The sequence below is a fragment of the Balaenoptera physalus genome, assembly GCF_965194825.1.
Source record: "Balaenoptera physalus genome assembly, chromosome: 7".
Taxonomy (NCBI): domain Eukaryota; kingdom Metazoa; phylum Chordata; class Mammalia; order Artiodactyla; family Balaenopteridae; genus Balaenoptera; species Balaenoptera physalus.
This window is the reverse complement of record NC_138886.1, coordinates 65,197,249-65,209,361: the sequence shown is the minus strand read 5'-3', so window position 1 is coordinate 65,209,361 and position 12,113 is coordinate 65,197,249. Positions and strand designations below refer to the sequence as shown.

General features: G+C 34.3%; 1 protein-coding gene across 23 annotated transcripts in view; it reads right to left on the bottom strand.

Annotated features, from left to right (window-relative positions):
* CCDC171 (coiled-coil domain containing 171) overlaps positions 1-12,113 on the bottom strand; it is a 378,190-nt gene that overhangs the window by 222,803 nt on the left and 143,274 nt on the right. For 19 of the 23 annotated variants that reach the window (XR_014265395.1, XM_082467922.1, XM_082467938.1 and 16 more), the window contains 5 exons: positions 9,750-9,856; positions 7,901-7,990; positions 6,854-7,054; positions 4,119-4,286; positions 2,377-2,565 (listed from right to left, as the gene is read on the bottom strand). Coding sequence is in view for 22 of the 23 variants with exons in the window: in XM_082467922.1 (XP_082324048.1) it covers positions 2,377-2,565; positions 4,119-4,286; positions 6,854-7,054; positions 7,901-7,990; positions 9,750-9,856 (755 nt within the window). In the remaining variant the exon portion in view is untranslated. The other 4 variants (XM_082467933.1, XM_082467934.1, XM_082467935.1 and 1 more) reach the window with 4 other exon arrangements.

Sequence of the window (12,113 nt, the reverse complement as noted above, 5' to 3'; positions counted from 1 at the left end):
TGTATGTAGACAGAAAAGACCCCGAATGGCCAAAGCAGTCTTGAGGGAAAAAAACGGAGCTGGAGTAATCAGAATTCCTGACTTCAGACTATACTACAAAGGTACAGTCATCAAGACAATATAGTACTGGCACAAAAACAGAAATATAGATCAATGGAACAGGATAGAAAGCCCAGAGATAATCCCATGCACCTATGGTCAATTAATCTATGACAAAGGAGGCAAGGGTATACCATGGAGAAAAGACAGCCTCTTCAATAAGTGGTGCTGGGAAAACTGGACAGCTACATGTAAAAGAATGAAATTAGAACACTCCCTAACACCATACACAAAAATAAACTCAAAATGGATTAGACACCTAAATATAAGCCCAGACACTATAAAACTCTTAGAGGAAAACATAGGAAGAACACTGTGTCACATAAATCACAGCAAGATCTTTTTTGATCCACCTCCTAGAAGTAAAAACAAAAATAAACAAATGGGACCTAATGAAACTTAAAGAGCTTTTGCACAGCAAAGGAAACTATAAACAAGATGAAAAGACAGCCCTCAGAATGGGAGAAAATATTTTCAAACGAGTCAACAAAGGATTAATCTCCAAAATATATAAACAGCTCATGCAGCTCAATATTAAAAAAACAAACAACCCCATTAAAAAATGGGCAGGAGACCTAAATGGACATTTCTCCAAAGAAGACATACAGATGGCCAAGAAGCACATGAAAAGCTGCTCAACATCACTAATTATTAGAGAAATGCAAATCAAAACTACAATGAGGTATCACGTCACACCAGTTAGAATGGCCATCATCAAAAAATCTACAAACAATAAATGCTGGAGAGGGTGTGGAGAAAAGGGAACCCTCTTGCACTGTTGGTGGGAATGTAAATTGATACAGCCACTATGGAGAACAGTGTGGAGGTTCCTTAAAAAACTAAAAATAGAATTAACATATGACCCAGCAATCCCACTACTGGGCATATACCCAGAGAAAACCATAATTCAAAAAGACACATGCACCCAAGTGTTCACTGCAGCACTATTTACAATAGCCAGGTCATGGAAGCAACCTAAATGACATCAACAGACAAATGGATAAAGAAGATGTGGTACATATATACAATGGAATATTACTCCGCCATGAATAAGGAACAAAACTGGGTTATTTGCAGAGACGTTGATGGACCTAGAGACTGTCATACAGAGTGAAGTAAGTCAGAAAGAGAAAAACAAATATTGTATATTAACGCATATATGTGGAATCTAGAAAAATGGCAAAGATGAACTGGTTTGCAAAGCAGAAATAGAGAGACAGATGCAGAGAACAAACATATTGACACCAAGGGGGGAAAGCGGGTTGGGGGGAGGGGTGATGGTGGCAGATGAATTGGGAGATTGGGATTGACATATATATACTAATATGTATAAAACAGATAACCAATAAGAACCTGCTGTATAAAAAATAAATAAATAAGATTCAAAAAAAAAGAAAAAGGAATAAAAAATTTAAAGTGAACAAAAAAATAAATAAATAAAAATACAATAAAATAAAATGTGGTTTCCTTTTTTAATTAGACTTGCCAAGATAAGCATGAGTGGATCAAATAAAGATGATAAATACTGAATCAAGTATGGGAAAAATATACAACCTTCTGGTTTCTAAGTATCTTATCTTGAGAACAAGTGACCTATTATTAAATTCAATACAAAAAAAAGTACACACTATCTTTGTTATTACTCATTGGGCAGGGATGACAGTTAACCATATAAATTATGTTGACAATATTTTGTACTGGAAAAAATATGGTTCTGTTAACTATCCATTATTTCTGTTCTCAATCGAATCCAACATAGAGGACATATTATATCTCACGGAAAATAGTTTGCTACAGGGTCTACAACTACAACTCTAGTCCTTCAACAATGTTAGGAGGTATGACAAATTTCAACCCCACCTGAATTAAAATGATGGTTCACAAAGAAACCCCCACGAATGGAATAAGCTGGATCAAGGGATATCTACACTAAAACAGACAATATTTTACCAAAGTTTCTTAACCTTTATTTCTAAAATAAGGGAAATACAATTTTAGTATTTAATTGACCCACGTATTCTAGGATGTTTTAACCAGAAACCCATCTACTTCCAAACTTAAATAAAAGACAATCCGTAATACGCCAGAGTGCACACATGCACACAGGCCCATTTGTGTGTGTGTGCGTGTTTGCATGATCACATGTATGTGTACCTAACAAGCAAGTTCTGTGTGGTTCTCCAAAGTTGTAACTGACTGGCATGGGTACTGAAAGAAAACACTTGGAAGTAAAAGATTGAGCATTCCATTTTAAAGCTCTTTGTGGAAGTAGCATACCTGTGCCCTCTTCTGTACCTCCAGGAGGAGTTCGGAGTACTGCAGCTCCAGTTCCTTCTTTTGCTTGTGCCAGCAGCTCTCCTGGGCTTTGATCTGCTCTGCCACTTTGTTAAAGGTGTCTTCCTGGGTTTGCTGAAGCTCTCTCATCGTATCAGACTTGTTTTTACAGATATACTCTAGATGACTTATCTAAATGCGGAAATGCAACAAATAAGATAGGCTCACAAACAAGTCCTTTGTATCATCTCCCCCAAAAGCTATTCCAGAATTTTCTACTACATTTTATTCCTTAAGATCATATAAAAGTTATAAGTTAAAATGAAAAAAAAAATTAAGAAACAGGAATTAGTAGAACAAAACTATATTTTAGCAGAAAATGTGTGAATTGCATGTATAGATGACATCTATTATTTTTCTCTAATAAAGTTACTTATTCTAAAATCAATTTTACTGAGAAAATTAAGAATAATATTTTAACCTCTAGAACCAAAGCTCAAGCTGTTCAGATATCTCAATGGGAAAGGAAGTATTTAAATGAGATTTACAAATCTACAAACAGTTTACATATAATAAAGCAGAATGTTCCAACCATTTTTTATTTCACATTCAAAACACTGGAGAGAAAATCCTCATCATCTAATGTGTATGACAATTAATGATGTTTGAAACTATGAAAATCTATTAAAATACAATACCATCTCAGAGGATTAAAACATGTACTCATTTTCATTATCAGTACTTTTCAAATCCGTTATACACACAGTCACAATCAAGACCAGCATCTCCACTTCTCACAATTTATTCCCTTATTTCCTCAATCCTACTTCTCAGTGCCTATGATTGTTTGCCAATTGGACCAAGGCAAAATGCTCTTACTCTAAAACTGGGCCGAGATGCTATTTCATTACTTCAGCAGAAGTAATGAAAAAAAAACTTAGGGAACAGTTTTTCTCTCTGTGTCCCTTAAGAGCAAATGTCACTGCAACTAAGATCTGGAAACTAGATCACATAAATATAGTTCTGACTAGTTCAATAGACCTGGGATAAGAATCAATACCTTTAATGGAGGAATACATTGGACTGCTAAGCCACTTTCATTTTCAATAACCAAAACAAGGTTTTTAAATTTTTTTTTGGAAAGACTGAATTCCTAGGTTTGTGAATGATAAAGGCACCGTAATAGTCTACTGTTTTCTCCTACAATATATCCTTCTTACATTCTAAAGCACTGAATGGGTTTTGCGATATACAGTTTGTTATATTACAAGAAATGTCATAAACATAATTTTTAAATTTTAAGTGCTTTTAAAGTAACACCTCATTATTTCCTGAGCAAAGAATTTTAAGATCATGTTTTGAATAACTGTCTCTTGTTTCTATTTTATGCTAACATAAAGAGTTGGTTTATTAATGTAAATGACTAAGTTCTTTGAATTGCTTCATCAGTAAGATTAATTTATTTTCTTTTAATTAGGTCCCTGTGGCTAACACTGGCTAGCAGTATTAGCATGTCCTGAACAGAAAGTGGAGCTCAGAGACTTCATACAGACTTCAGTCACATTTACATGCCCATAGCAATGGCATCAAACTGAGTTGTAGACAAGCCATAATTAATGGTATTGAATTATTAACACCCAAATTCTTTTTGAAATAAGATGAATGTCAGCCCCTCTTAATGATACTGTGATGTGGACAAATGTCACTGAATTTAATAGAGGTATCTGGTGCCTGAGGACAGTTACCTTCTCATTAGCCCTGTTGAGGTCTACGATCAGAGTATCAACATTCTCCTGCAAAACTGCGCAAAGCTCAGACCAAGAGAATTTATCCAGCATGCCTTCCGGTTGTTTTATGAGCACAGAGCCTGCTATCAAGTGCTGATACAAGGTATGAAGGAAGGTTAGCTTCTCCTACGAGAAAAAAAGAAATTAATTCCAGTATATAAACACCGTAAGAAGTAAAACACATAATATACATGGTGAAGAATTTATTTCAAAAATCCTGGAAAGGAATGAAGATACTCAAGTATCAGAATATTGCCATTTTGGCGACTTTTTTTACATTCAAAATTAAGCATCAGGCAGAAACTTGAAATTGCTTACATTTAGTTTTCAAAACCAAAATCTCAAGTCTAGAAGCCAGAAGACCCGGGTTCTGACACCAGCTCTGCTACTGCTAAGGACGTGATCTGAGTAAGTGTCTGTTCAGACCTCACCTTCCCCAGCTGTAACAGGAGGTATCTGGACTAGTTGGTTCTAAGCCCTTCTAACTGGAACTTAGTATGGTAATTCTATAATTTCATATTTACATTTACCACAAAAGATGTTATTTAAGTCAAAAAACCAATATAAAGAGAAGAGCATTACTCAACTCTGTTGAAGAAAAAGTTATACCAATATCTGTACTTTACATGCACACAAGTATTCAGCTTTCCTCCTCCTCCAGAGATTCCAGTTTACTTACCACTTATAGGAAATCTATCCCAAGCCCCTTAGGCAAAGCAGACAGTGATATGAAAGAGATGGAAGAAGGGCTCATTTTTCTTCCCCACTTAGAAGTTCATACCGTATTTGGCACACTGGGCATTTGTAGGTGTTTAAATATTACAAAGTTAACAGTCCAAAAAATGGACATAGCTGCCCAAGATATACTTTCAAAACTGTCCAATTAAAAATATGTAAAAAAAATCCTTTAAAATTATATTGCCATTGTCATAGCTAAACCATCCATTGTTTAATGACCTAGAAACTCTACACTGTAAATTCAGTAAAAAGCTGATCCCATCTTGAACACACAAGGAGAGTTTACTTACTAAAATGCTAAATGGCTCTCTCAATAAGGCATTTCATCTATAAAGTCAAAGAATGGAACTCAAGACACGGTAATTGTGAAGCTGCAAAATGAGTATTTTATGTAGATAAACTAAGTTCCCTCAAGATTTTTTAACAGATCAGCAGGAAAACTTTTAAAAGAAGAAAATTTAAGAGGAAAAAAATAGGAATTCTAATCTTCCAGATAAGAAAAACTGAATGTAGTATATATAAAGGTTTTATAGTTAGAAATTGTGGTGAAAAGTTTTCCAGTATATATAAAATTGTGCATCTTTAATTCTCCCTGTATGTCACCTTAGTTTTTCTCCAAATATAACAATTTAAAAACCAAAAAATTTGAATATGTAGTTACATCCACAAACTTGAGTTAGGCTATCAGAAGAGTCTTCATAAATATGCTATGTCTTTTTCTTTTTTAAGCAATTAAAGATGTCTTTTGCATTTTCGACTAAGTTGAGATGTTTAAAAATCTTATTAAATATAACTAACCAAACAGAATATTCAGGCACTAAAAAGCGTTCCTCTCCACATTTTGCCAAGTGATCTGGTTCTTCCTAGAGGGTAATTCACTGTGTTGCCATCATGTCCTTTTGCTTGGGCTGTGATGAACCGTGCATGATAATCATCCATTTGGCGTGAAAAGAGAATCTCAAGATCCAAAATCAATTCACACATGTTGAACTCAACCACAATGCTGTAGACATGCTGACTTTACAGTACAGTCAGGCTTCTAGTTTCCTTTACTTTAATCATTATCTGATGTGTAGAACAATTCCAGCCCCTTCATGTGGACACAATTTAAATCCCAGACTGTAAGAAGAGTGGAAAGAATGTTTCCTTTTCACTCTCTTGGCATTCATGTTCGTATTTGTTGGAGTAATGAACTCAATATGCAGGATGACTCAGATAAACTAGCTCCACACTAGCTAGACTGGCTCTACCTCCCAAGGGTAAAAGAAAATATAAGATAACAATTCTACTCACACAGGCTCATACAGTTATATAAAAGTTTGTCATAATATTTTAAGAAGCCATTAATAAATTAACACAGATAGGTAACTCTCAAGGGCATCCAAACAAACTTTTAACTTTGTGGGACTTGTATTTTTCTAAATTTTGTTTAATATCCTACAATTATAAAGAGTAAGGTGACTGTCTATTAAAGTAGATATTATTCCTGTTTTGCAAATAAGGAAACAAAGATGTGGAGAGACCAAGCTATGTGGCTTGTCCCTATTCACAGTTTGTAAATAAAAGTACCTCTATCCATGTCAATTCTTTCTGATTACAAAAAAGATTCTTTCCACCATGGCAGGCTACTCAACTACTGAAATAAAAAATAATTTTGTCATTGGTAAACAGGACTGTTGAGAGCACAGCTACTTGAGATCGGATGTTCTAATAGAGAAAATAACTTGTACAAATGATAAAAGGGTTAAACTACTTTATTTCTCTCGCAAAATAGGATCATACAAGAGTAATGGAATGACTGATTTTGCAGCTGGCATGAACATTTCAAAATAGCTCAGAAGAATTTTTTGAATTAAATCAAATAAGAATAAAAACAGACACTTGACAGATGTAAACTTCTAAAACTGAGATAAGTGCAAGGCCTTTCCTGACAGTCATCTTGTCTCAGGTAATACCTCGGTATCCTTATGGAAAGTCTGGGAAAGCTTCTGCAGCTCGCTTTCAGATTGGGCTCCTCGCGCCTTTTCTTTCTCCCAACAGTGCAGCACATTTTGTAGTTCCACTTTTAAAGTGCTTATTAGAGCCTCTCTGTCTGCACATTTAGTGCGTAAATGACTTAACTCTTTATTGACATCAGCCAATTTATCCTGAAGGTCCTGTTGGAGACACCAAATAAAGAGATTGTATGAAGATGATAACATTTAAATATAAAATGTTAATTACTTACTCCAAAAAGCTCTTTGAAAGAGCTTTCCTTTCAACTCATTATAAGAATATAACTTGGTAGCCCAAAAACTTTTAAATAACATGTAAATAATATTTTTAAAATAAATCTCTTACATTTACTATAAGAACATTTACTTCCCAATGACATTCCAAATACCAATAGAAATCTCAAATACATGACATAAAATTCTGCTGAACTATTTACTCCTTACCGTTAACAAATTCTATTCAAGTATGTCCATGACAAACGACATGAACCAACACCAAAAAATTCCAACTCTGAACGTTGGATTAGTACAATTTTGCAAAGATGTAGTACATAAGACCAGCACAGAAAATAAAATAAACTGTTGCCCTAGACCTTAGCCAGGTGTGGTCACAGCCCACTACTAGGCATGATGTACTAAAAACAATGGCTCCACCCCAAAATGATGAAAACTGACTCCAAATACTGATGTGCTATGTAAAATATGTTGAATGTGTATCTAAGGCTGGATATCAAATCTTAAATCATTTTTTGAATCTATGGTAGTATAATTAAATCTGGGAAGTGAATTTTTCCTTTAACCAAAACAATTTCCAAACAAGTTTTATTTTTTTAATGAAAAAACATTCTTCTTACTTTGACCAACAAAAAAAAATTTTTAATTGTATCTAAACATACTTCATAAAAAATAGGAAGATATATTTTCAGATATCTCTACTTAAAAATATTTCCTAAATAATTATATTTGTTTCTTAATAAAAAAGGAAAAAGTTATTCTAAATCACAATACCTTTATATTTTTAGTGTGAGATTCTACCTTCTGTTTGGTAGACTCAAGTTCATTAGATGCCTTTTCCTTAGCATGATTCATGTTGCTTAGCTGATGAAAGAAAATGTAAGTAAACTTTTAAAATATTTTTCAATGGTGGGTAACTCAAAAGCTAATCTTTAAATGTTTTTTATGCAATTACTTAAATACAAATTTTTTATAGTAATCCAGAGACTTAAAAAATTATTTCTTCTGGTTAACTATGTAATTTCTGTCCCAAGTTCACATGGCTAAAAAGAAAAGAAAGCATTCAAGCTTAAAATGTGGGTAATGTTATTGTGTTTTTACTAGATATCTGGATAAAGGATTTCATTCTTACTGTAAACAAATATAACTTTATTCTTAAAATCCTACTGGACCAAAATGCCAGAAGCAGTGGTATCTATACAGAAAGAAAAAAGGACAGACCAGAAGACTGTTCTTTCTACATCACGAGAATATTCACTGGTCTCTCAGTCCATATGACAATTTCAGGGTCGGTCACATGCTGCCCTACTGGGAAGGCTTGTGGCAGGTCATCAGTTGGTCCTGCTCCGCTTGTGATTTATTTTCTTTGACAGTTCATTCTTCTTTCTGTCAGACTGCTCTTTTTGCTTTCTTTGCAGCCACCCCTTGGTCTCCCCACTGCTGTCTCTGGCACTGGTTCACAACAAAGCGCATTACTAAGCCAAAGCCTGCTGAGTCGACTTTTCAACTGTGCTGAGGATCATGTGACATTCATCCTCCCAAATAACAATTCGCTGTGGGTAATATGTTCCTAGTTACCCCGCAGCTTCCAGACCTAGGCCTCAGAAGAGTTTCATAAACTACTAACAATACAGGTTGTCTTGTCTCACTGAGAAAGAGTTAGCAATGTTTGCTCTTTATAGAAATTTAATTATTTCAGTGGTCACTTTCTTTTATGCCTTTTGAACAATTACAATTACAGAGGGCATTAAGAAGACTCACTTTTCCTTCTTTACTCACCTTAGCAAACTAAAGTAAAATATGCCTCTTCTTATGGAAAATATAAGGGTTTCAAGGCCTTTGTATTACATAAAAGAAACAGATAAACAAAGGGATAAACACTAAATTCCATGCTATGTGGCTTGTCTTTGGTTGGAACAACTGTTTGTTGCTTTGCTAACTAATTGTGTTTAATGTAGTTACTTCATATTCTCTAATTTAACAAGATGTAACTAAATAAACTCTTCCATTTTTAAAGCACAAATTCATAAAACATTTTAATACCCAAGAAAATTATCAACTCACAAGTTAAACAATACAAAAGAGAAGATAAATAAAAGCATGAGCTTTTTCAATCAGGAAACTAAAAACCTCCAAGCTACATCAAACAGATATTTGTTTTTAAAACCTTCTAACGCTTTACTCCCTTTAGAGAATGCACACGAATTTCTCTCTTTTTTATTGACTTCTACAATTTGCAGAACTCCTAAGCCAAAATATTGACAAACCCTAAATTTCCAGTACCTATTCCAAATTTCATAAAAACACATTAACATTTAAATATAACATACGTTAACTAAATGAGTTGCACAGCTCTTTTGTTAAATTAAAATAGATAAATTATGAAGACCAAGAAGTGACAGTCTTTATAACTTTGAAAATAGTAGTGTGACAGAAGAGAAAGTGAGACCCGACTTTAGACCACACTTAAAGAAAGAACAGTGACAGACAACTCGTTATTTTTTGTATCTGTGAAGCTGTCAAATCAACATTCCCAATACTTTTGACCTTTGTAACAAGCAAGTAATACGTACTGCTGCAGGCCGAAGGCTATGTGTGTGGAGCCAAACAGTGCAAGTGTTACCTCATTAGATGCATCTTCCAGCTTGTTCTGGTAATCTGTCAAGGTACGCCTCAAACTCTCAAGGACAACAGAGAAGCTGGGAGGTTTATCTTTGTCCTTGTGGATGCCTAGAGAAAAATACAGGATGAAAATATACCGTTAAAGTCGCAAAGGGACAAAAGCTAAGCAGACAGTAACAGAGATATTACAATTAGATATAGCTGAAAAGACATCATGATACACCGAGTAGAATCTTATTCTCCTAAGTATACTGCTGTATAGCCTTAGTATTAATAGCTTTTCTAAACAAGTGATCAAATTAAGTTCATAATATATCAAGTCCAAATTTATGGCTACTTTGTACCTTACTATGCCCACCTTGTAGTTAGTAGTAAAGCTCTTTTTTTTTTTTCCTATTTCCAAGGTAACTGAAGTATTTGTACACACCTGTTATCCACCAATTAAATAAACAGTCTATACTAAACACTGTTTGGGGGAGCTACATACATTTACTTTGGTCCTTGTGTCTCTGATCAGTCAGGTCTATTTTTCTTAAACAATAATTTCTGAACCCAAGAGCACATAATTTTCTGTTATGCTTGGAAATAATGTTCTTCAATCCTTAAAATTCTCAAGTTACAATTTGAAATAAATAATAAAAATACTATTATCTACATAGGCCACATCATGTTTCAATTAAAACCCTTAAAACTGACACTCATTGTAAAAATATGAGTATTTCCATATTATGCCCTCAAACCATTTTAATTCAGGTAGGCCATGAGTTAGTTGAGCTAATCAAGATCACATGGTCAAATGTAGTTTATTTAATTTTTTTTAAAGATTTATTTATTATTTATTTATTTATTTTATTCATTTTTGGCTGCATCGGGTCTTAGTTGCAGCATGCAGGATATTTGTTAAGGCACGCGGGCTCTTTGTTGTGGTGCGTGGGCTTCTCTCTAGTTGTGGCCTGTGGGTTTTCTCTTCTCTAGTTGTGGCGCACAGGCTCCAGGGCACGTGGGCTCTGTAGTTTGCAGCACTCGGGCTCTAGTTGAGGCGTGCGAGCTCAGTAGTTGTGCACACGGGCTTAGTTGCCCCTCAGCATGTGGGATCTTAGTTCCCTGACCAGGGATCGAACCCCGGTCCCCTGCACTGTAAAGCGGATTCTTTACCACTGGACCACCAGGGAAGTCCCTCAAATGTAGTTTAAAATAGTAATCCAAAATAATCAAAAGTTTAGTTTCAAAAACCACTTTGAACTGATTGCTTATTGTACTCCTCATTAACTGTTAAAAATTAAATAGCAAATTTTAAAACATACTTACTAAAATTACTTTTATTTGCCTATATTTTCTCCCTATCATATTTTACAATCTAAATATTAATATCGATAAGAAGCATTCACAATACCTTTTTTATTATTCATTGATTCATTCATTCAACTAATTTAATGCATTCCTACTATGTATTAATCCTAGGCATTAGGCACATGGAGGTAGATAAGAATGGTGTAGTCTCTGTTCTCATAGAATTTACAGTCTAAAAAGAGGAGGTAAGATTGTAAACAAATAATTACATAAGATCATTCATCCATTCTTCAAGTATTCAGTTGCTGGAACTTTGGGGAGAGGAGGGACAAAGGCAGTAATACAGGAAAGAAAGAATGAATAAAGGGGAAAAAAATGTTTGGTTAATAACAGAACAACTTTATTTATATCAGAGTATTAGTGATAATTATTATTTTAATTTTGGACAAAATGTTATTAATAAACTTATTACATTCACCAAAGTATAATTTAAACACTATCTGAAGTATGGGTACACCTTAGATTTTCTTAAACAGAAGAATAATAATTAACTTAAAAACCAAAAGTAATATGGAAACAACATATATCCCAGCTGGGGGTGGGGGATGGGGGGGCGGGAAAGACAGTGCTCTCAGCCGTGAAAATGAAGGAGACAGTACTCTTTGTAATGACAGTACTGTGAGTTGGAGAGACAACTCATTAAAATTTTTATTAAAGGTCTTACCAAATATATTTTTAAAAAATTGCTCTCTTGCACAAGATAAAAAAAGTATAATGTATAATTCTTTTCTTCTGCTACTACACAAGTAGGTCATGAATAAACCATTCGAGGACACCCAGGAAATCTTAGCTTATACAATAAGGGAGAAAACTTGCTCTTAGAAATCCAGAAGAATAAAATCATCATAATATGGGTGTTGAGGAATAAGGAGACAAAATGCCCTCTCCTTACTGACTCATGCACATCTTATATTCTACACAAAAATGTTTCTTTGCCTGCAAATGCTTTTACAATAAAGTTCAGCTGAAGTACAAAGTATGCCTTATGTCCCACCCACATTCATTATAAAAAGAA